At 34.6% G+C, this 25,696-nt stretch overlaps 3 protein-coding genes across 3 annotated transcripts in view; 2 read left to right on the top strand and 1 right to left on the bottom strand.

Annotated features, from left to right (window-relative positions):
* Positions 1–7: 7 nt before the first annotated feature.
* Positions 8–3,819, bottom strand: uox (urate oxidase). The gene is made up of 8 exons (XM_041040086.1): positions 3,646–3,819; positions 2,878–3,090; positions 2,170–2,286; positions 1,754–1,832; positions 1,003–1,189; positions 774–897; positions 385–468; positions 8–297 (listed from the first exon to the last, which is right to left on the bottom strand). Exons 1-8 carry the CDS (start codon positions 3,802–3,804, stop codon positions 223–225), a joined length of 1,038 nt encoding a protein of 345 aa, XP_040896020.1. The 5' UTR covers positions 3,805–3,819; the 3' UTR covers positions 8–222.
* A 1,212-nt stretch (positions 3,820–5,031) lies between these two features.
* LOC121183174 (deoxyribonuclease-2-beta-like) lies at positions 5,032–11,083 on the top strand. Its single transcript, XM_041040084.1, has 6 exons — positions 5,032–5,216; positions 5,449–5,623; positions 6,170–6,248; positions 6,829–6,990; positions 8,173–8,370; positions 9,250–11,083. Exons 1-6 carry the CDS (start codon positions 5,104–5,106, stop codon positions 9,582–9,584), a joined length of 1,062 nt encoding a protein of 353 aa, XP_040896018.1. The 5' UTR covers positions 5,032–5,103; the 3' UTR covers positions 9,585–11,083.
* Positions 11,084–11,194: 111 nt separating this feature from the next.
* Positions 11,195–25,696, top strand: part of LOC121183172 (deoxyribonuclease-2-alpha-like) — a 68,667-nt gene continuing 54,165 nt past the window's right edge. Inside the window, exons 1-6 of the mRNA XM_041040082.1 lie at positions 11,195–11,363; positions 11,969–12,066; positions 12,158–12,320; positions 12,402–12,483; positions 12,590–12,748; positions 12,854–13,045. Coding sequence (XP_040896016.1) covers positions 11,346–11,363; positions 11,969–12,066; positions 12,158–12,320; positions 12,402–12,483; positions 12,590–12,748; positions 12,854–13,045 — 712 coding nt within the window. The 5' untranslated portion in view covers positions 11,195–11,345. The remainder of the gene's footprint in view (positions 11,364–11,968; positions 12,067–12,157; positions 12,321–12,401; positions 12,484–12,589; positions 12,749–12,853; positions 13,046–25,696) is intronic.

The raw sequence follows: 25,696 nt of genomic DNA, 5'->3' as shown, positions 1-25,696 counted from the left end.
TTACAAGTTTGTTGGTAGTGGTTTTCTTTAATTTTATTATACATTCACCTTACATGGTCAAAAGCTTTGGGAAATCTTGAGCTGTAGTTGTAATTATGACAAAAATACTTAAAAGGCTGTTTTTGTTTTTCAGAATTTCATGATGTGATATTGACTTGTCCCTTAAATAGCTTTGATATGCTGATCGCAGCAACAGTATTTTCTGGATTCATGTCGGTGTCTTCACAGCTTAGCTTGCTGTTTCCTGCGCACGGTCCCTGTGATGTTCCCTGAGGGGTTATCCAGGGGAAGAAGTACCTGTGTGGGGGGGAAAAAAAGAACACCATAATAGCCAGTGAATCCATGACTAAACAACATGAAAGATCTGTTGTAATCGAAACTCACTTCATCTTTGTTGGTCAGACCCATTTTCGTCATGTCTATGGTGAAATAATGCTGGTTGGGCATGACAATCTCTATGTCATCCACCTGAAAAACAGAATACTTACTTTACGGCCTGAATTTTCTGAATAATTGTTATATATTTTATGTGGAGTAGTATTGAAGTTCAAATATTTTCAATAATGTGTTTGTAAGAATGTAGAGAAAAGCACAGATGGCAAGATTGATTATATGCAGATCTTTTCATATATCTTAAATGATAGTTTTCATGTGTAGAATATATGTCAGAAGCAGTGACTATGACCAATTTCAACTTTGGGATTGCTAAAATTCCTTATGTAACTACAGATGACTGTGAATATACTGATCTCATGAACTAAACATAGGCCTACCTCAGGAATTCTTTTCAGGACCAGAACCTGTGTGTCATAAAGAGTCTTCTGCACAGAAGGTGAGAACTCTCCCATGTCGTAGGGGCCAGCAAACTTCTCAATAATTGTCTCCTTCACACACTTCCTGCAGTGATGTGATGATGATTATTAGAAGGAGAACGTATGGAGGATTCCATCATGGATACCTACAGGTAAGACATTAAGCGAATGCAAGTATTAACGTAGTTACCATGCAGCGTCAAAGTTGACATCCCGAACCGTGTTGTAGCACCACCTCGCATAGACGGAAGTGCAGAAACACCTGTCTTTGGTCTCTTGCAGAGTAGTGAAGCGGTCTCGGAGGAAACCCTCAAAACCAGACTGGGTGGTTTTAAGCACCTTCATGTTCTTCACTCCACTGTGAACCACTGGGATACCTGAGTGTGGAGGGACAGACTCGGTGAGTATGGAGTAATCACTAACACTATAAAGCTTTTTCATAGTTTGTAAAGTAGCACAAAAGGGACGCATGTAACAGAAGGAGTTCACACTGGACTCACTAAAAAACAATAATGAAGCTCATCGCAAGTCTATAATCAGCAGCATCACTGACATGTGCACTGATTAGCATTTATCCATAGTTTTATCTCCTTTCATTTGCCCCACACCGGAGAGGATTTAATCAACAACCCTCAAGACTTAAAACACATGTGTAGATCTACATCTATGCTATCTGCTGAGCTAGTGAAGGCCTTGATGTAGAGCATGCGCCCTGCTCAAACGTCATCAGAACACCTGCCTCGGTTTCTAAAGAAGCAGCTTTGCTAAGTTTTGTGTACATTGAGGAAGTGGGTAGTAGATGTTTTGATCTCCTTTGCATTGGGTTATGGTAGATTTTTAAGTAATCTCAAACGATGAAGAAATATAAAATATGAAAGTATATTTTTGAATATATTCAATTCAAATACTGCCTGTGTGTATGTGTGAGTGAGTGTGATTACCATTGAGATTCTGTTCAACATCGCAGAAGCGGCAAGCCTCTGGGCTGAAGATAAATGCATGAGCATGTTCCACCCCATTCTGAGAGAGAAAGCAATCTGCATCTTAGTCCACTGCACGATCACACCCATTAATGATGATGGATATACTCTTGATAAGGAGCATCACTGATGAGTGTGGTCAAAAGTGTGCCCTGTTACACCTGTACCAACACCCAACAGTGCTCAGAGTCACAGGGTCCTGAAATAGACCTGCACATCACTGCAGCAAGCTGAGAAGTTAATCCACTGGAGGTTGACAAGAATAAGATTTTCAGGGATGCTGAAGCTACTCTTTGAAGTTGTTTGAATGAAGGATACTTGAGTTACAATAAGTAAAATGTTAGCCACCTGACTGATCACTGAATTCTGTATTTTACCTTCTCCAGCCTTCTCCACGGAGCCTCCTCCATGTAAACCTTGGCCCTCAGCACATGGTTGAAAGAGGTCAGGAAATGATTGCAGATGTCCAGGGAAAACTGCTCGATGTTCTTTACCTGGACATATGCATATCAAGTAAAAAGAAGAGTAATAAAGAAAGCACAAATCTCAAAAAAAGTATCAGTAATATGAGAACCAGTATTATCTAAGATTAATGGGAAGACAAAGGAAGTTCAGACCTTAACAAAAGTCCTAACTGGACAAAATTCTGACAGGTTATGTTTACCCTTGATCCTATCTGATCGGTGTGTGTTTGATCTGCGGGTAAACAGGGGTAACTTGAGACTGTGCAGTGAGATAAAAGAATGACCATGACCTGTCAAGTGAATGAAAAAGCAGTTTTTTGTTTCCCTCAACTAAAGCTGTATTTACTTTAATGGGATCAAGACGTCAAATTTTATGTCTCTGTCCTTTTTTTTTACTTTTCTAAGATAAGTTGAATATAATTTGTTCCTTATGTACCAAATTCACCTTTAAAAATTCACAATAAGTAGATGTACAAGTACTGTATGTTGCCATTTACCTTGTTTCAAGGCTAAAGAATAGTAATAGTATCTGTATTTTTTAGCTATTGCATTGTTACCAGGTTACCAGCTGCAGTGCACTGGCAGGTTGCTTGTGTTTGTCTGTAGAGGTGGGTGACCTACCCCCTTGATCTTGGCCAGGGCATGGACAGTGTTCTTGATGGTGTCAGTGGGGATGATGTCTGAGTTGTCTCCAGTTAGATAATCCTTGCGTGATCTGAGTGTAAGCTCCACGTCAGCCTTCAGCTCGATGATGAAGTGGTGCCTCCCCTGTCTCCTGATGACCAGCACTTTCACTGTGTTCTTGCCATAGCCTGTTCGCACAAACTCCACACTCTGCACACACAAGGGACAGATTTCCTTCTTCTTCTGTGTAAAATTTAGTCCTCTGTCGGCTTGTAGTTTAACTGTGTGCTTTCTGTGTGCATTTTTGCATGCACAACTGTTGCCTTTAATTGGTTGCTTGAACATTATTACTTCTTACTTACTGTACTTCAACATTCATTCATCCCTGTAAGCTATTACAAAAACTATGAATGCTATAAATATATAGCATTTGAATTTATCAATATGCTTTTATATAGGAGAAATGAAACCAATCCAAATGTATAGCCACAAGGATCAGAAATAGTAGTTTGAGCAAGATAATTTAATACTCCGTAAGTTGTAAGAACTACAAAATTAAATCTGTATTGACAGAAATATTTAGACACTAGCAGTACAATTCTAACATGTAGGTCATGGTTTGGCCCCGTGGCCATTGACCCCACAAACGAGACAAACTTTAGCAATGAATCATTTAAGGTCGATATGTCTGATAATCAAAAAAAAAAAGTTGATCAGGTTCTGTTTAAGAAAAAATACTTCGGTGCAAAACCTAATGGCTGTTACCTGATCTGCAGCAGTTGCCATGGTATCTTCCTTTCCTTTACCTGCTGTCCGTCTGGCCTCAGTCCCCTTGCTGTTTCCAGAAGAAGGTGTCTCTACTGATGGAGGAGGATTTTGTAGAGAGGGTGGTGCTACCTTTGCACTCAGACTAATGGAACTCATGTTTGCTGAAGTCTAACTAGTTTAACCTGTACCGTGTGTATAATTACAGTGTCTTAGATACAAATGCACACTCACTTTATTACATGCGCACACAGTATGAGCGAGAGAAACCAAGCTACAGTTCTCAATACAGATCCTTTTGCTGTGTTCTATTATGATCCACCTGTTGGTTTTATCACTGAACTCTCCACTCTGTGCTTTCTCATTGCCAGTCCAGTCAGTGTGGTTACAGTCTGACATGAAAGAGCTGAGACACCCTCCACAGACATCAATATTCTAATGTGTATGTGCATGTGTTCCCCCTTTATGAACACTTTATAAGTATTAACCAATGGCTTTATTAAAGTTCTCTTGCTAATGTTCCACAAATAAGTCAGAGGCCATTAATAAGTGCATAATCTGGGGCTCCCAGTTTGTGAAAAAGCCGTGGATGCAAGTTGCATCAAACACAAACACTTGTTTGACAGTCTATGTTGGTTGGTTGTTTTTACTAAAGTAGCATTTTGAATGTAGACCTTTGACTTCTTATGATGTTTAGATGAAATGACCATATGCTGTGATTATTTAAACTTTTTCTTTGAATAATATGTCAGAGAAAGTTGTTGCAGAAGGAATGGAGGTTAAATTCATTCATCCCTAAAAAAATTCTGTCACATTTACACATTTTATGTTTACTTTCTCATGCTCTGTTTCTCTGTGTTTTACTTCTTCACCACTGGTTTTCCATTTTGAAGTTACCTGAAAACACAAACTTAAGTTTCATCTCATCTCATCTTTCGTTGAATTCCTTGCCTCGTTCAATGCCTCTGACACTGTAAAAATAGAAAGTAAAATCAAACGAAAGTCTTTCATTTCACAGCTTTCTTGCAGTTACATGGTGAGAGCACTTTTTTGACCAGATGGTTTCCAGTTCAATGATCAGCAGTTTCATTGCTAATAAAAGACGACTGTGGTTGGACCAAGAAGCTCCCAGGTGTGAACAGATACAGAACCTTGGAGACGAAAAAGACAAAAAAAACTATAACTAGATAACTAAATGTAAAATACATTTACACTATTTACTATTTACAAGAGCCTGAAGAACCATCCAAACATTTAACTTAATATACCAAAACAGTCCCTTCAGTACTATTCTGTCATGTGACCACATCTCATGACTTCCTCTTTTGCCTGCACAGGCAAATATAGTGTATCACTTTCAAAGTTACTCAATCACAAAGCTCACCCCCTAACAATAGATTTCAGATTCCCTTTTTTCGCCTGCCACTGCGTTCACTTCAGCTGGGCAAGTCATTCAGAATGGCCGCACACTTCAGTTTGTGCTTCCAGACTGCTGTTGTGTTTTTGTGCTGCACGGCCTGTAGTACATCAGATATTTCCTGTAGAAATGAAGCTGGTGAGCCTGTTGATTGGTGAGTTGATATTATACATGAAGTTATGCTGACAAGAATTATGCTTCAGTGGCATAAAGCTTAAATGTGAATGAAATGTTTCGTGTCTTTTGTCAGGTAAGCAGACAAACTATATTGTTGGTACTATGTTTTTATACATTGAGGCATGAAATTGATATAACAATCTGTTAATCCTTTCCAAAGATGTCATCTTTTGTAAATACAAGTACATTTCTCTCTCCACCTTTTGCAGGTTTATCATCTACAAGATGCCCAGGTATAAGATTGGCGAGGTCGGCAGTGGAGTGGACTACATGTACCTGGATCCCTCAGTAAAGAGCTGGCAGATGAGTAAATTTGTGGTTAACATCAGTCAAGGTGCCATGGCGAACACACTGAACCAGCTATATAAGGGCAAGGCCTACAAGGTGAGATTATGTCCCTGTTATGTCTTCACATGGGTTTTTTTACGTTGATCTCTGTGTATAGGAAGATAGAAACACTTGTGGCTTTGATCAGACTTAACAGAGCTCTATGTTGGTGCCAGTTAACTGAGTAGGCGCTCTTCTGTTTTCTATGTGTAACTGAATAGAAGCTGGACATTAACAAGCTTCCTCAGCCAGATGAAGTAAATAACAGTCTTTCCTCATACCGTATTCTTTTTTTATAACACAGATTTACCCTTCCTCACATATCATTACTCTACTATATCAAATCTTCTAAATCTGGGTATTTGTTCCTTTTGATTATTCTTTTAATTTTTAAATTATGCCTTATACTCTGAATTCTTCAGTGTACTGAAAATAGTCCTTGTGCTACACTTTGCTTTTTTGCAGTTAGATGAGAAAATTGCAGTAAATATGAAGCTACAGCTAGCTACAGCTAGTGGCCACGCATTATTATCCAGTGTCACCAGAGGTGCTCTGTAGGTTCTCCATATACTGTATGGATAAAACAAATTTTTTTCCCCTCAGTCTAACAGCTCAATCTATGCACTCTACAATGATGCTCCACCTGTCCTGGATTACATCCGTGGATATGGGCACACTAAAGGTACAGTGGATTATGAAAAAAAATCCCCTTTGTTTTCACAATGGCTGCATTAACATAGAATATACAGAGTATACTTACAGCTGTTATTTCGTATCTGTGTTAGTGCATATATAATTTCAGACTCTTTGGAGAAAAATGCAAGAACATTCCAAAATCATGCAGTTCTCTTCAAGTTTATTTTAAGTTGTCCAGCTCTGTTTACAGATTCTCTTTTTGAAAAGGGGGCTGTGGGCATCACTGTAAGAACGTATTTTATTATGTGGTGCGTTCAAGCACCTGTGTGTTTTTATTACAATTGTTAGAATTAATGATAGACGTATTTCCAGGCTGCTATTCAGGCTTTTCAGTCCAATGATTTTGCAAAAATAAGAACAGATCAATATTTTGTGTGTGTGTGTGTGTGTGTGTGTGTAAATGGGCAAAGAGCATTCGTTTGATAACTGCTGTTGACTCTGGATTAGCGACATCTCTGACACAACTTTGATGGAAATACTTGTGAGCGTGCATGCTGATTGTCATTCATGCATGGCGTGTTGGACGTGCTTTAGTGCATAAAGAGCTGTTTGTGTGCATCTTGCAGGGGTACTGCTCTTTGACCGCTCTCAAGGTTTCTGGCTGTCGCACAGCATTCCCCATTTCCCGTCATTCCCTGAGCGAGGCTACCTTTACCCCTCTTCTGGCAAAGTCAATGGCCAGACTGCTCTGTGTGTGACGTACCAGTATGAACAGTTTCTCCGTATAGGTGAGTGAACGCTCATGAGGCAACAGGGCCTGACTCGTTGCTCTGTAAACATAATACTTACATAATTCTCTATTTGCTGAAAATGAGAAACATTTACATTGTGTCATGGCCAGTGTAAGGTCTTATGTAAGGCCATCAGTAGTTTCTATACATACGACTCCAAATGTACGCATAGTTTTAAAATACCCCTCAGGACGCAGCTTTCACAAGTGTGACATGCAAAATTTAAACTTCCATCACATGAAATGAGATTAGACAGTGAAGAAGGAGGCATCCTGTGTTTAGCAATTAAATTTGAAATGAAAAATATTTGCATATGTATAGATTCCTGATTTTTCAATAAGGGAGAAGACATAGATGTAATCTTAGGATTTTTAATTAGGTAATTTTTGGTGGAAAAAGTGGGCTGTTTTTTATTTGTTCTAAAACATGTCTGGTGAGGGTCTTTATAGGATGTTTCCATAGAACAGTCTAGAAACAGAGGCAATAAGAAACACAGAAAAACTGTGAGCAATGCTGTTGATAAATGTTGTATAGTGTTTCTGCACTGATGTTTGACAGCTAATGACATTTCTTTTGTATTGTACTGCAGTAGCTTGTATTTTTTGACATTAATGAAAAACATTGTTTTATCAACTAAAGAAATATTTTAATTGATAGGAGCTCTTTAAAGAAACACTTCCACATTTGGGGAAACCCAAGTGCTGGCCATCAAACACTCAGCAAGAAGAGAAAGTCAGAGTCATTGCTGGATTTATCAGTTAGACTGACCACAAAGGGTTGACCCTCTATAACTTTGTTTTGTGGGAAAATCTGGAAAGCCTTTGAATAAATAACAAAACATGACTAAACAATTAAATGAATATAGAAAGAAAAAGATAAGAGATTTATGTAGCTGTGTTCCCACAGAAAAACATCCATGTTCAGAGACAGTAGACACAGGGTAAGACATACCCAGTACTGATTTAAGTCAGTATTGGCTTGATGCTGTATATTAGAAATGCAATCGTCCAGTTCAATCCTGCTAAATGAAATTTAAGCATAAATCAGTTTCATTTACTTTCTGGATGTTAGAAATAGTCTCCGTCTTTATAGCAGCCCACTGTGTTCCCGGTAGTGTTTTCTAACAGACAGTATCTCTTATTTCTCTCTTCTTTGTGACGCACTCCCCTCCTTCTCCAGCAAAGCAGATGGTCTACATTTACCCACGTTTCTATAACTGCTCTGTACCTGCTGTGTTCTTGGCTGACCTGCCACAGTTGGCCCAGTTATGTGAGGGCTCCAAACCACCGCTGGCCTCAGATAAGAGAGTGGAGCAGCTTTTCTCAGTCCAAGGGGACAAGTTCATCAGTTTTGTCAAATCTGAACGCTTTGTGGATGGTAAAGTATTCCTTGTGTATTGCTGATTATTTACATTTTACTTTTCAGACATTTTGTTGCTCTGTTTAAAACATTATTCAAAGTTTATGCAAACAAAAAGCACTTTTTTTGGTTCTTTTTAGTAGATGATAGAATTACACAACCGCCATTGTCACGTGTTTATTCCACGGAAAATCAGAACCTCAGTTGTAAGCTGCACAACTTTGCAAATGCATCTACCTACTTTCTTGTTTGCACATTTCACTGCCACAGTCACTCGTTATCAGGTGTAGACATACTATCATCTGAGAACACAGAAGTGCATGAACACACCCCACCCAAGGCCTTCAGAAGTAACTCTGTTCATAATGTTTTTCAGTAAGGAAATGTCTACTTGTAACCCTTCATCATATTACCATAGACAGTTGTATTCAGCTAATTTTCCCTCTCTGATTGTGTCATGTGTCGGGTTTCTAGAGGCCCTGAAAAGGTATAAAAGTTGGACAGTATATTGTGCTGTGAAACATCACAAAGCTCATTTAAAATATTCATCACCACACTCCTTCAGTTATAAAAATGAATTATTTCCAACTGTGTCCAAAAAGTGTGCATTTGTGTTTCATATATTTACATCTAAAAAGACTGCAAATACAAATGATTTGTTTCTGATGATGATGATTTCTTGAACTTGTCATGTGTTAATTCTCTTTACTTTTATATCATTTAAAACATTTTCAAGACAACATAGAAATGTTATTTAAAACATTAAACCTATTCAAATTAATAACCAAGTTTACTTTCCTCTTTTGAAAATGTTATTTGTTTTGTTTTTTTTAATAATCACCATTCTTTTCGTATCCTAATACACCTGAACTGACCCTCTCACTGGTATTCGTGCAGATATCTACACGGGTTGGGTGGCTCAGGTCCTGGATGCTGACCTGCTGGTGGAGACCTGGCAGACACAGGGTCACGAGCTTCCCTCCAACTGCTCCCTGCCCAAACACACCATGAACATCAAGAGGATTCGGCTTCCCGGATCAGTCCTGTTCCAGTCCCACTACGACCACTCCAAGTGGTGTGTGTCGCGGGCTTATGAGGACCAGGTGACCTGCTTGGGGGATCTGAACAGGGAGAGGGCTCAACTGTGGCGTGGTGGGGGGCTGATATGCTCCTTCAACCCCTTAATTTACAAGGCTTTCAGACAGGTGGTGGACTGGTACATTGGCTGTTGAATGACAGAAAGACAGGATGACTGGGACTGTATCAGTGTTAGACTAGGTGTTTTAAATCTTGTTTTAAACTTTTAAATTTGTGCAACTAAATGTGGAGGTCCTGTTAGAACCTTCAGGTTGAGCACGTATCAAATTAGGCATCAGTTTTGTTTCTGTGATCCAACTGATATTAAAATGCTGACATAGACTTTTTAAATACATTGTAACTCCTGACCTCTCTATGATTTTGAGTATGTTCGCAAACATTAAAGCTTTAGACTCTACTAAAAGAATCAAACGTAAATACTAAAGATGCAAAAAACAGGTGTTTCAGTAATCACTGACTCACTGACTGTGTCTAAATTGAATATGTCTAATTTAGAGTATATTCAAACTTTAAAACATCAAGGGCAATTGTGGCCTTGATTAGGGATTAAGATAAATCTGAGTGGGGAAAGTGGGAGAGGAGCACTTGCCCTTCTCCTCTTATCACCTCAGATTTCTTAACCTTAAGCAAAGCCCTGAGTTCTCTCTGTGAAACTTATGTGAATGAATGAAGGACATATTCTCTATCAAGATCTAACCTGCATTTATCAAATGTTGTGTTATATGTGGGTGGAGACGAAGCCTGCCTTTGTTATCATCATCATGTTTGAACAGTTTCTACTTTTGGAGGAAGATACAGTGCTTATAACTGAAGTAACTGGTGTTTTGGGTAAACTGCGCCACCTTGTGGTGAGACTGATAAACTTATACTGTAAGTGTGGATTACACTGGATTATTTCATAGGGTACATACTGTACCTGTACTGCTCTTTACACTGAGGCGATTGTTGCAGCCTAAATTCTTATTTTCCTTTGACAAAGCAAAAATTCTGCCACTGGATTAAACAGATCATTTCAGAATCTATTATTTTAGTACCAATAAAGATATCAGCCATATTCAGTCTTGTTTAAAGACACTAATTTCTAGAAATTTACTGAAACAAGGGAACTGCACTAGGAAACTAGTAAAGAAATTAGAAATTACATTATAATCCAAATCACCCCTCAGTTTTTGATATTTATATTTTATATCCTGATGTAAGATGGAACTTCCTGTCTCAGCACAACTTTTACAATTTACTGTTCAACTTCAACTTCAGTCTAATGCAGACTCTCTTGTTTCACACACTTTGAAGATTATGTGCATCATTTCCCTAATGAGACAAAAGACATCAAAGACAGACAGCCTCATGTAAAACCAAAGTAGGGATATCGAAGGAGAGACTGACCACAACTGTTCTAATCGTCATATTTTTGTCTGGGTTACAATCTTTTAACACAGTGTGTGACAAGACTTGTTTAACCAGCAGAGACACAAAGACGACAAACATGACCTGCAGGTCAACAAACTGAACTTTTCATTCCAACACTTGTAGTTTAGATTTGTCCTGTTGATTGTCATTAGTTCCTGGATGCTAATAGTAATTTCATCCTCACTTTCATAATGACTGTTCTTTCTTTGATACACACAAAGAATAGTAATATCGTTGTGGTTAAGTTACAATAAGTTCAGTTCAACTGGTCAAACTACATCCTATTGTGCCCAAAAGGCAAAATAAACCCTTCTGTTGTGCCCTGCCTGTAACTGCCATGTCAACACTGTTGAAATCAATGAATCATCTGCAGTGAACTTTGTGAACGAGGAACAAGGAAGCAGATGAAAATTAAGAGCTGTGTTTCAGTTTCATTTAACGTGGAGATGTGACGAAAGCAGACATACAGTTTACTGTGAAGAGAAATGGAAATGGCTAGATACGTAAGTAAAATGTTTGTATTTTTAAAATGTATGCAAAAAATTATTATTCAAAAAAATGTTGACTCTTGAAACTGGTTGTGTTGCAGTATTGGATGATTTGATTTCGTAGGTCCAGGAAGTGGCTTACTAGAAATGCAGAACTCTCTTACAGTTTGTCACCTGTTTGCACTAAAATTCCTCTGAAGTCATGAGTGAAATTCTTAGAAGAACCTTGAAATGAGTTGGCAATTCATCGATATCACGCCATCAAGGATTGTGATGTATTCTCAGTTTTAAAAAGTTCAGTCCCAAAGTTCATTAAAACAATAATCAAACATATAGACAGTGACAAATTAAATAAAATTTAAATTTCTCAACACCACTATGATGAACTGTCCCATTTTTTCATTGACGAAGCTGAAAAACTTTTTGCCATCATTGATGCAAATGAGCAGTGATGAGCATGTCAGGCAAAACGTAACCCATGACAGCCACAGCTTTACTGATATACAAACTCTCTTGTGTAGTACCTTGTCATAAAGACCATCTGGTTTATCTGATATTATAATTCAGGATTGCCTCATGTTTTTTGTTTATTCTATCATGATTGCCTTTGATTGTTTCAGAGAACAGTGATGAGATTCCTCTTAAGTGTTGGAATCTTTTTTCAAGCGTGTGATTCCGCTGTGAAATGCAGGAATGACAAAGGAAACGAGGTCGACTGGTTGGTGGAAATTTTGAATTGTGACAATTTTCACCATTTCTCAGTTTTCTGCAGGATACATAGTAGAATATATTTATCTCTGTACCATTAGGTATATTTTATACAAGTTGCCCAAGGTGAATGATGGCGGTTTATCGTATCTGTACATGGATGAGAACACCAATGGATGGAAGCTCAGCAGACAGAACATTAACAGTAAATCTGGCACTCTGGCAAACACCCTGAAACCACTGTTTGACTTCTATGACAGAAAGGTAAAATATTAAAGGATACAAGTCTCTGTGGCGTGACAAGCTTCACTAAGCACACTAAAGAGTTTCATTGGTTTGTTGTAGGTTGAAGGCTTTGGATACATGCTCTACAGCGACCAACCTCCAGATCCATATAAAGCTCCAGCATCATTTGGCCACAGTAAAGGTGAGATCAGCCATGTTCCACTTTATTGCTTTCAAAGTCAAAAACATCACAATGTAACAATGCAAAGCTCTGTTTCTATTGTTTTCTATTGTTTTACTTCCGAAAGGAGTTGTGATGTTGGACAGACGAACTGGAGTTTGGCTCTCTCACAGTACACCAAGATTTCCAGCATATCACAGTAAAGACTTCTGGCCTACAAATGGAAATGCTAACGCCCAAACATTTATGTGTGTGACTTATTCCTATAATGAATTCAGAGAAATAGGTAGGTTAATATCAGTGATATTGCCATTTTCTTTGACTGACTGTTTTCCGTTTGCCAAAAGGTATGATAATGCATTTTTTTTTAAAAATCTGTCTAAATTCTCAGGATTGCAGCTCAAGTTCATCCACGCTTATTCATATGACTCTGACATACCGACAACCTTTCAAAATGAGCTGCGATGTGTTGCACAGCGAACTTGCCTCCCAAAGAAGGAACCTTGGTTTAGAGAGACGACCCTGACTTCAGTGAAAGGACATAATTTCCACAGCTTTGCAAAATACAAACGTTTTGGGGATGGTGAGTGCAGTTTCAGGAGTTAAGATTTCACATTAGGTCGATGATTTTTTTATTTTTATTTTTAGGGCCTGAGCAAGAAAACTCATGCGAAGCCCTATTGTAATTGAAGATTTTTTTTTTTTTTTTTTTTCGTGTCGTGACGTGTTTTATGACATTTTGAGGTCTTACTATAATATCAGTGTATTTTTTTGTCATATTTTGACGCCTTATGGCCATATGATGTGTTTTATGATATTTTGCGGTCTTACAAGAAAGTAACCTTTTTTGTCATATTTTAACACCTTAGAACACTATGATGCTTTTTATGACAATTTGAGGTCTTACCAAAAAAATCACTTTTTTTGTCATATTTTGATGCCTTACGGCCGTATGACTTTTTTTATGTCATTTTAAGGTCATACTAAAAAATCACTTTTTTTGTAATATTTTGACGCCTTAGTATACTATGATGCTTTTTATGACATTTTGAGGTCTGAACAAAAAATAACTTTTGTTGTCATATTTTGATGTCGTAAGACATTTAAAAAAATTGCCTTTTTTTGGCCGTTTTATAACATTTTCAAGTCTTACTAAAACTCTTACTAAAAAATAATTTTTTTGTCATATTTTGACGTTTTACAGCCGTATGACGTGTTTTATGACATTTTGAGGCCAAAAATTTGTTTGACTTTTTTTTGACCGATTTTGACGCCTTACTATACTATGACGTTTTTTATGACATTTTGAGGTCGAAAAAAATTTGGACTTTTTTTGTCCGAAAAAAACGCCTTACTATACTATGACGTTTTTTATGACATTTTGAGGTCGAAAAAAATTTGGACTTTTTTTCACCGATTTTGACGCCTTACTATACTATGACGTTTTTTATGACATTTTGAGGTCGAAAAAAATGTTGACTTTTTTTCACCGATTTTGACGCCTTACTATACTATGACGTTTTTTATGACATTTTGAGGTCGAAAAAAATTTGGACTTTTTTTGTCCGAAAAAAACGCCTTACTATACTATGACGTTTTTTATGACATTTTGAGGTCGAAAAAAATTTGGACTTTTTTTGTCCGAAAAAAACGGCTTACTATACTATGACGTTTTTTATGACATTTTGAGGTCGAAAAAAATTTGGACTTTTTTTCACCGATTTTGACGCCTTACTATACTATGACGTTTTTATGACATTTTGAGGTCGAAAAAATTTTTGACATTTTTTCACCGATTTTGACGCCTTACTATACTATGACGTTTTTTATGACATTTTGAGGTCGAAAAAAATTTGGACTTTTTTTGTCCGAAAAAAACGCCTTACTATACTATGACGTTTTTTATGACATTTTGAGGTCGAAAAAAATTTGGACTTTTTTTCACCGATTTTGACGCCTTACTATACTATGACGTTTTTTATGACATTTTGAGGTCGAAAAAAATTTGGACTTTTTTTGTCCGAAAAAAACGCCTTACTATACTATGATGTTTTTTTATGACATTTTGAGGTCGAAAAAAAATTGGACTTTTTTTCACCGATTTTGACGCCTTACTATACTATGACGTTTTTTATGACATTTTGAGGTCGAAAAAAATTTTGACTTTTTTTGTCCGAAAAAAACGGCTTACTATACTATGACGTTTTTTATGACATTTTGAGGTCGAAAAAATTTTTGACTTTTTTTGTCCGAAAAAAACGCCTTACTATACTATGACGTTTTTTATGACATTTTGAGGTCGAAAAAAATTTGGACTTTTTTTCACCGATTTTGACGCCTTACTATACTATGACGTTTTTATGACATTTTGAGGTCGAAAAAATTTTTGACATTTTTTCACCGATTTTGACGCCTTACTATACTATGACGTTTTTTATGACATTTTGAGGTCGAAAAAAATTTTGACTGTTTTTGCCCGAAAAAGACGCCTTACTATACTATGACGTTTTTTATGACATTTTGAGGTCGAAAAAAATTTGGACTTTTTTTCACCGATTTTGACGCCTTACTATACTATGACGTTTTTTATGACATTTTGAGGTCGAAAAAATTTTTGACATTTTTTCACCGATTTTGACGCCTTACTATACTATGACGTTTTTTATGACATTTTGAGGTCGAAAAAAATTTGGACTTTTTTTGTCCGAAAAAAACGCCTTACTATACTATGACGTTTTTTATGATATTTTGAGGTCGAAAAAAATTTGGACTTTTTTTGTCCGAAAAAAACGCCTTACTATACTATGACGTTTTTTATGACATTTTGACGTCGAAAAAAATTTGGACTTTTTTTCACCGATTTTGACGCCTTACTATACTATGACGTTTTTTATGACATTTTGAGGTCGAAAAAAATTTGGACTTTTTTTCACCGATTTTGACGCCTTACTATACTATGACGTTTTTTATGACATTTTGAGGTCGAAAAAAATTTGGACTTTTTTTGTCCGAAAAAAACGCCTTACTATACTATGATGTTTTTTTATGACATTTTGAGGTCGAAAAAAAATTGGACTTTTTTTCACCGATTTTGACGCCTTACTATACTATGACGTTTTTTATGACATTTTGAGGTCGAAAAAAATTTTGACTTTTTTTGTCCGAAAAAAACGCCTTACTATACTATGACGTTTTTTATGACATTTTGAGGTCGAAAAAAATTTGGACTTTTTTTCACCGATTTTGACGCCTTACTATACTATGACGTTTTTTATGACATTTTGAGGTCGAAAAAAATTTGGACTTTTTTTCACCGATTTTGACGCCTTACTATACTATGACGTTTTTTATGACATTTTGAGGTCGAAAAAAATTTTGACTTTTTTTGTCCGAAAAAAACGCCTTACTATACTATGACGTTTTTTATGACATTTTGAGGTCGAAAAAATTTTTGACTTTTTTTGTCCGAAAAAAACGCCTTACTATACTATGACGTTTTTTATGACATTTTGAGGTCGAAAAAAATTTGGACTTTTTTTCACCGATTTTGACGCCTTACTATACTATGACGTTTTTTATGACATTTTGAGGTCGAAAAAAATGTTGACTTTTTTTCACCGATTTTGACGCCTTACTATACTATGACGTTTTTTATGACATTTTGAGGTCGAAAAAAATGTTGACTTTTTTTGTCCGAAAAAAACGCCTTACTATACTATGACGTTTTTTATGACATTTTGAGGTCGAAAAAAATTTTGACTTTTTTTGTCCGAAAAAAACGCCTTACTATACTATGACGTTTTTTATGACATTTTGAGGTCGAAAAAAATGTTGACTTTTTTTCACCGATTTTGACGCCTTACTATACTATGACGTTTTTTATGACATTTTGAGGTCGAAAAAAATGTTGACTTTTTTTGTCCGAAAAAAACGCCTTACTATACTATGACGTTTTTTATGACATTTTGAGGTCGAAAAAATTTTGGACTTTTTTTGTCCGAAAAAAACGCCTTACTATACTATGACGTTTTTTATGACATTTTGAGGTCGAAAAAAATTTGGACTTTTTTTCACCGATTTTGACGCCTTACTATACTATGACGTTTTTTATGACATTTTGAGGTCGAAAAAAATTTGGACTTTTTTTGTCCGAAAAAAACGCCTTACTATACTATGACGTTTTTTATGACATTTTGACGTCGAAAAAAATTTGGACTTTTTTTCACCGATTTTGACGCCTTACTATACTATGACGTTTTTTATGACATTTTGAGGTCGAAAAAAATTTGGACTTTTTTTCACCGATTTTGACGCCTTACTATACTATGACGTTTTTTATGACATTTTGAGGTCGAAAAAAATTTGGACTTTTTTTCACCGATTTTGACGCCTTACTATACTATGACGTTTTTTATGACATTTTGAGGTCGAAAAAAATTTGGACTTTTTTTGTCCGAAAAAAACGCCTTACTATACTATGACGTTTTTTATGACATTTTGAGGTCGAAAAAATTTTTGACTTTTTTTGTCCGAAAAAAACGCCTTACTATACTATGACGTTTTTTATGACATTTTGAGGTCGAAAAAAATTTGGACTTTTTTTCACCGATTTTGACGCCTTACTATACTATGACGTTTTTTATGACATTTTGAGGTCGAAAAAAATTTGGACTTTTTTTGTCCGAAAAAAACGCCTTACTATACTATGATGTTTTTTATGACATTTTGAGGTCGAAAAAAATTTGGACTTTTTTTCACCGATTTTGACGCCTTACTATACTATGACGTTTTTTATGACATTTTGAGGTCGAAAAAAATGTGGACTTTTGTTGTCCGAAATAAACGGCTTACTATACTATGACGTTTTTTATGACATTTTGAGGTCGAAAAAAATTTGGACTTTTTTTCACCGATTTTGACGCCTTACTATACTATGACGTTTTTTATGACATTTTGAGGTCGAAAAAAATTTGGACTTTTTTTCACTGATTTTGACGCCTTACTATACTATGACGTTTTTTATGACATTTTGAGGTCGAAAAAAATTTGGACTTTTTTTCACCGATTTTGACGCCTTACTATACTATGACGTTTTTTTATGACATTTTGAGGTCGAAAAAAATGTTGACTTTTTTTGTCCGAAAAAAACGCCTTACTATACTATGACGTTTTTTATGACATTTTGAGGTCGAAAAAAATTTTGACTTTTTTTGTCCGAAAAAAACGCCTTACTATACTATGACGTTTTTTATGACATTTTGAGGTCGAAAAAAATTTGGACTTTTTTTCACCGATTTTGACGCCTTACTATACTATGACGTTTTTTATGACATTTTGAGGTCGAAAAAATTTTTGACTTTTTTTCACCGATTTTGACGCCTTACTATACTATGACGTTTTTTATGACATTTTGAGGTCGAAAAAAATTTGGACTTTTTTTGCCCGAAAAAGACGCCTTACTATACTATGACGTTTTTTATGACATTTTGAGGTCGAAAAAAAATTTGACTTTTTTTCACCGATTTTGACGCCTTACTATACTATGACGTTTTTTATGACATTTTGAGGTCGAAAAAAATTTTGACTTTTTTTGTCCGAAAAAAACGCCTTACTATACTATGACGTTTTTTATGACATTTTGAGGTCGAAAAAAATTTGGACTTTTTTTCACCGATTTTGACGCCTTACTATACTATGACGTTTTTTATGACATTTTGAGGTCGAAAAAATTTTTGACTTTTTTTGTCCGAAAAAAACGCCTTACTATACTATGACGTTTTTTATGACATTTTGAGGTCGAAAAAAATTTGGACTTTTTTTCACCGATTTTGACGCCTTACTATACTATGACGTTTTTATGACATTTTGAGGTCGAAAAAATTTTTGACATTTTTTCACCGATTTTGACGCCTTACTATACTATGACGTTTTTTATGACATTTTGAGGTCGAAAAAAATTTGGACTTTTTTTGTCCGAAAAAAACGCCTTACTATACTATGACGTTTTTTATGACATTTTGAGGTCGAAAAAAATTTGGACTTTTTTTCACCGATTTTGACGCCTTACTATACTATGACGTTTTTTATGACATTTTGAGGTCGAAAAAAATTTGGACTTTTTTTGTCCGAAAAAAACGCCTTACTATACTATGACGTTTTTTATGACATTTTGAGGTCGAAAAAAAATTTGACTTTTTTTCACCGATTTTGACGCCTTACTATACTATGACGTTTTTTATGACATTTTGAGGTCGAAAAAAATTTGGACTTTTTTTGTCCGAAAAAAACGGCTTACTATACTATGACGTTTTTTATGACATTTTGAGGTCGAAAAAAATTTTGACTTTTTTTGTCCGAAAAAAACGGCTTACTATACTATGACGTTTTTTATGACATTTTGAGGTCGAAAAAAATTTGGACTTTTTTTCACCGATTTTGACGCCTTACTATACTATGACGTTTTTATGACATTTTGAGGTCGAAAAAATTTTTGACATTTTTTCACCGATTTTGACGCCTTACTATACTATGACGTTTTTTATGACATTTTGAGGTCGAAAAAAATTTGGACTTTTTTTGTCCGAAAAAAACGCCTTACTATACTATGACGTTTTTTATGACATTTTGAGGTCGAAAAAAATTTGGACTTTTTTTCACCGATTTTGACGCCTTACTATACTATGACGTTTTTTATGACATTTTGAGGTCGAAAAAAATTTGGACTTTTTTTGTCCGAAAAAAACGCCTTACTATACTATGATGTTTTTTTATGACATTTTGAGGTCGAAAAAAAATTGGACTTTTTTTCACCGATTTTGACGCCTTACTATACTATGACGTTTTTTATGACATTTTGAGGTCGAAAAAAATTTGGACTTTTTTTGTCCGAAAAAAACGCCTTACTATACTATGACGTTTTTTATGACATTTTGAGGTCGAAAAAAATTTGGACTTTTTTTCACCGATTTTGACGCCTTACTATACTATGACGTTTTTTATGACATTTTGAGGTCGAAAAAAATTTGGACTTTTTTTGCCCGAAAAAGACGCCTTACTATACTATGACGTTTTTTATGACATTTTGAGGTCGAAAAAAAATTTGACTTTTTTTCACCGATTTTGACGCCTTACTATACTATGACGTTTTTTATGACATTTTGAGGTCGAAAAAAATTTGGACTTTTTTTGTCCGAAAAAAACGCCTTACTATACTATGACGTTTTTTATGACATTTTGAGGTCGAAAAAAATTTGGACTTTTTTTCACCGATTTTGACGCCTTACTATACTATGACGTTTTTTATGACATTTTGAGGTCGAAAAAAATTTGGACTTTTTTTGTCCGAAAAAAACGCCTTACTATACTATGACGTTTTTTATGACATTTTGAGGTCGAAAAAATTTTGGACTTTTTTTGTCCGAAAAAAACGCCTTACTATACTATGACGTTTTTTATGACATTTTGAGGTCGAAAAAAATTTGGACTTTTTTTCACCGATTTTGACGCCTTACTATACTATGACGTTTTTTATGACATTTTGAGGTCGAAAAAAATTTTGACTTTTTTTGTCCGAAAAAAACGGCTTACTATACTATGACGTTTTTTATGACATTTTGAGGTCGAAAAAAATTTGGACTTTTTTTGTCCGAAAAAAACGGCTTACTATACTATGACGTTTTTTATGACATTTTGAGGTCGAAAAAAATTTGGACTTTTTTTCACCGATTTTGACGCCTTACTATACTATGACGTTTTTATGACATTTTGAGGTCGAAAAAATTTTTGACATTTTTTCACCGATTTTGACGCCTTACTATACTATGACGTTTTTTATGACATTTTGAGGTCGAAAAAAATTTGGACTTTTTTTGTCCGAAAAAAACGCCTTACTATACTATGACGTTTTTTATGACATTTTGAGGTCGAAAAAAATTTGGACTTTTTTTCACCGATTTTGACGCCTTACTATACTATGACGTTTTTTATGACATTTTGAGGTCGAAAAAAATTTGGACTTTTTTTGTCCGAAAAAAACGCCTTACTATACTATGATGTTTTTTTATGACATTTTGAGGTCGAAAAAATTTTTGACTTTTTTTGTCCGAAAAAAACGCCTTACTATACTATGACGTTTTTTATGACATTTTGAGGTCGAAAAAAATTTGGACTTTTTTTCACCGATTTTGACGCCTTACTATACTATGACGTTTTTTATGACATTTTGAGGTCGAAAAAAATGTTGACTTTTTTTGTCCGAAAAAAACGCCTTACTATACTATGACGTTTTTTATGACATTTTGAGGTCGAAAAAAATTTGGACTTTTTTTCACCGATTTTGACGCCTTACTATACTATGACGTTTGTTATGACATTTTGAGGTCGAAAAAAATTTGGACTTTTTTTCACCGATTTTGACGCCTTACTATACTATGACGTTTTTTATGACATTTTGAGGTCGAAAAAAATTTGGACTTTTTTTGTCCGAAAAAAACGCCTTACTATACTATGACGTTTTTTATGACATTTTGAGGTCGAAAAAAATTTGGACTTTTTTTGTCCGAAAAAAACGCCTTACTATACTATGACGTTTTTTATGACATTTTGAGGTCGAAAAAAATTTTGACTTTTTTTGTCCGAAAAAAACGCCTTACTATACTATGACGTTTTTTATGACATTTTGACGTCGAAAAAAATTTGGACTTTTTTTCACCGATTTTGACGCCTTACTATACTATGACGTTTTTTATGACATTTTGAGGTCGAAAAAAATTTGGACTTTTTTTCACCGATTTTGACGCCTTACTATACTATGACGTTTTTTATGACATTTTGAGGTCGAAAAAAATGTTGACTTTTTTTGTCCGAAAAAAACGCCTTACTATACTATGACGTTTTTTATGACATTTTGAGGTCGAAAAAATTTTTGACTTTTTTTGTCCGAAAAAAACGCCTTACTATACTATGACGTTTTTTATGACATTTTGAGGTCGAAAAAAATTTGGACTTTTTTTCACCGATTTTGACGCCTTACTATACTATGACGTTTTTTATGACATTTTGAGGTCGAAAAAATTTTTGACTTTTTTTCACCGATTTTGACGCCTTACTATACTATGACGTTTTTTATGACATTTTGAGGTCGAAAAAAATTTTGACTGTTTTTGCCCGAAAAAGACGCCTTACTATACTATGACGTTTTTTATGACATTTTGAGGTCGAAAAAAATTTGGACTTTTTTTCACCGATTTTGACGCCTTACTATACTATGACGTTTTTTATGACATTTTGAGGTCGAAAAAAATTTGGACTTTTTTTGCCCGAAAAAGACGCCTTACTATACTATGACGTTTTTTATGACATTTTGAGGTCGAAAAAAAATTTGACTTTTTTTCACCGATTTTGACGCCTTACTATACTATGACGTTTTTTATGACATTTTGAGGTCGAAAAAAATTTGGACTTTTTTTGTCCGAAAAAAACGCCTTACTATACTATGACGTTTTTTATGACATTTTGAGGTCGAAAAAAATTTGGACTTTTTTTCACCGATTTTGACGCCTTACTATACTATGACGTTTTTTATGACATTTTGAGGTCGAAAAAAATTTGGACTTTTTTTGTCCGAAAAAAACGCCTTACTATACTATGACGTTTTTTATGACATTTTGAGGTCGAAAAAATTTTGGACTTTTTTTGTCCGAAAAAAACGCCTTACTATACTATGACGTTTTTTATGACATTTTGAGGTCGAAAAAAATTTGGACTTTTTTTCACCGATTTTGACGCCTTACTATACTATGACGTTTTTTATGACATTTTGAGGTCGAAAAAAATTTTGACTTTTTTTGTCCGAAAAAAACGGCTTACTATACTATGACGTTTTTTATGACATTTTGAGGTCGAAAAAAATTTTGACTTTTTTTGTCCGAAAAAAACGGCTTACTATACTATGACGTTTTTTATGACATTTTGAGGTCGAAAAAAATTTGGACTTTTTTTCACCGATTTTGACGCCTTACTATACTATGACGTTTTTATGACATTTTGAGGTCGAAAAAATTTTTGACATTTTTTCACCGATTTTGACGCCTTACTATACTATGACGTTTTTTATGACATTTTGAGGTCGAAAAAAATTTGGACTTTTTTTGTCCGAAAAAAACGCCTTACTATACTATGACGTTTTTTATGACATTTTGAGGTCGAAAAAAATTTGGACTTTTTTTCACCGATTTTGACGCCTTACTATACTATGACGTTTTTTATGACATTTTGAGGTCGAAAAAAATTTGGACTTTTTTTGTCCGAAAAAAACGCCTTACTATACTATGATGTTTTTTTATGACATTTTGAGGTCGAAAAAATTTTTGACTTTTTTTGTCCGAAAAAAACGCCTTACTATACTATGACGTTTTTTATGACATTTTGAGGTCGAAAAAAATTTGGACTTTTTTTCACCGATTTTGACGCCTTACTATACTATGACGTTTTTTATGACATTTTGAGGTCGAAAAAAATGTTGACTTTTTTTGTCCGAAAAAAACGCCTTACTATACTATGACGTTTTTTATGACATTTTGACGTCGAAAAAAATTTGGACTTTTTTTCACCGATTTTGACGCCTTACTATACTATGACGTTTGTTATGACATTTTGAGGTCGAAAAAAATTTGGACTTTTTTTCACCGATTTTGACGCCTTACTATACTATGACGTTTTTTATGACATTTTGAGGTCGAAAAAAATTTGGACTTTTTTTGTCCGAAAAAAACGCCTTACTATACTATGACGTTTTTTATGACATTTTGAGGTCGAAAAAAATTTGGACTTTTTTTGTCCGAAAAAAACGCCTTACTATACTATGACGTTTTTTATGACATTTTGAGGTCGAAAAAAATTTTGACTTTTTTTGTCCGAAAAAAACGCCTTACTATACTATGACGTTTTTTATGACATTTTGACGTCGAAAAAAATTTGGACTTTTTTTCACCGATTTTGACGCCTTACTATACTATGACGTTTTTTATGACATTTTGAGGTCGAAAAAAATTTGGACTTTTTTTCACCGATTTTGACGCCTTACTATACTATGACGTTTTTTATGACATTTTGAGGTCGAAAAAAATGTTGACTTTTTTTGTCCGAAAAAAACGCCTTACTATACTATGACGTTTTTTATGACATTTTGAGGTCGAAAAAATTTTTGACTTTTTTTGTCCGAAAAAAACGCCTTACTATACTATGACGTTTTTTATGACATTTTGAGGTCGAAAAAAATTTGGACTTTTTTTCACCGATTTTGACGCCTTACTATACTATGACGTTTTTTATGACATTTTGAGGTCGAAAAAATTTTTGACTTTTTTTCACCGATTTTGACGCCTTACTATACTATGACGTTTTTTATGACATTTTGAGGTCGAAAAAAATTTTGACTGTTTTTGCCCGAAAAAGACGCCTTACTATACTATGACGTTTTTTATGACATTTTGAGGTCGAAAAAAATTTGGACTTTTTTTCACCGATTTTGACGCCTTACTATACTATGACGTTTTTTATGACATTTTGAGGTCGAAAAAATTTTTGACATTTTTTCACCGATTTTGACGCCTTACTATACTATGACGTTTTTTATGACATTTTGAGGTCGAAAAAAATTTGGACTTTTTTTGTCCGAAAAAAACGCCTTACTATACTATGACGTTTTTTATGACATTTTGAGGTCGAAAAAAATTTGGACTTTTTTTCACCGATTTTGACGCCTTACTATACTATGACGTTTTTTATGACATTTTGAGGTCAAAAAAAATGTTGACTTTTTTTCACCGATTTTGACGCCTTACTATACTATGACGTTTTTTATGACATTTTGAGGTCGAAAAAATTTTTGACTTTTTTTCACCGATTTTGACGCCTTACTATACTATGACGTTTTTATGACATTTTGAGGTCGAAAAAATTTTTGACATTTTTTCACCGATTTTGACGCCTTACTATACTATGACGTTTTTTATGACATTTTGAGGTCGAAAAAAATTTGGACTTTTTTTGTCCGAAAAAAACGCCTTACTATACTATGACGTTTTTTATGACATTTTGAGGTCGAAAAAAATTTGGACTTTTTTTCACCGATTTTGACGCCTTACTATACTATGACGTTTTTTATGACATTTTGAGGTCGAAAAAAATTTGGACTTTTTTTGTCCGAAAAAAACGCCTTACTATACTATGATGTTTTTTTATGACATTTTGAGGTCGAAAAAAAATTGGACTTTTTTTCACCGATTTTGACGCCTTACTATACTATGACGTTTTTTATGACATTTTGAGGTCGAAAAAAATTTGGACTTTTTTTGTCCGAAAAAAACGCCTTACTATACTATGACGTTTTTTATGACATTTTGAGGTCGAAAAAAATTTGGACTTTTTTTCACCGATTTTGACGCCTTACTATACTATGACGTTTTTTATGACATTTTGAGGTCGAAAAAAATTTGGACTTTTTTTGCCCGAAAAAGACGCCTTACTATACTATGACGTTTTTTATGACATTTTGAGGTCGAAAAAAAATTTGACTTTTTTTCACCGATTTTGACGCCTTACTATACTATGACGTTTTTTATGACATTTTGAGGTCGAAAAAAATTTGGACTTTTTTTGTCCGAAAAAAACGCCTTACTATACTATGACGTTTTTTATGACATTTTGAGGTCGAAAAAAATTTGGACTTTTTTTCACCGATTTTGACGCCTTACTATACTATGACGTTTTTTATGACATTTTGAGGTCGAAAAAAATTTGGACTTTTTTTGTCCGAAAAAAACGCCTTACTATACTATGACGTTTTTTATGACATTTTGAGGTCGAAAAAATTTTGGACTTTTTTTGTCCGAAAAAAACGCCTTACTATACTATGACGTTTTTTATGACATTTTGAGGTCGAAAAAAATTTGGACTTTTTTTCACCGATTTTGACGCCTTACTATACTATGACGTTTTTTATGACATTTTGAGGTCGAAAAAAATTTTGACTTTTTTTGTCCGAAAAAAACGGCTTACTATACTATGACGTTTTTTATGACATTTTGAGGTCGAAAAAAATTTGGACTTTTTTTGTCCGAAAAAAACGGCTTACTATACTATGATGTTTTTTATGACATTTTGAGGTCGAAAAAAATTTGGACTTTTTTTCACCGATTTTGACGCCTTACTATACTATGACGTTTTTATGACA

The sequence above is a fragment of the Toxotes jaculatrix genome, chromosome 6 (genome assembly GCF_017976425.1).
Source record: "Toxotes jaculatrix isolate fToxJac2 chromosome 6, fToxJac2.pri, whole genome shotgun sequence".
In the NCBI taxonomy this organism is placed as follows: Eukaryota; Metazoa; Chordata; class Actinopteri; family Toxotidae; genus Toxotes; species Toxotes jaculatrix.
This window is presented reverse-complemented; position numbering and strand designations above follow the sequence as displayed.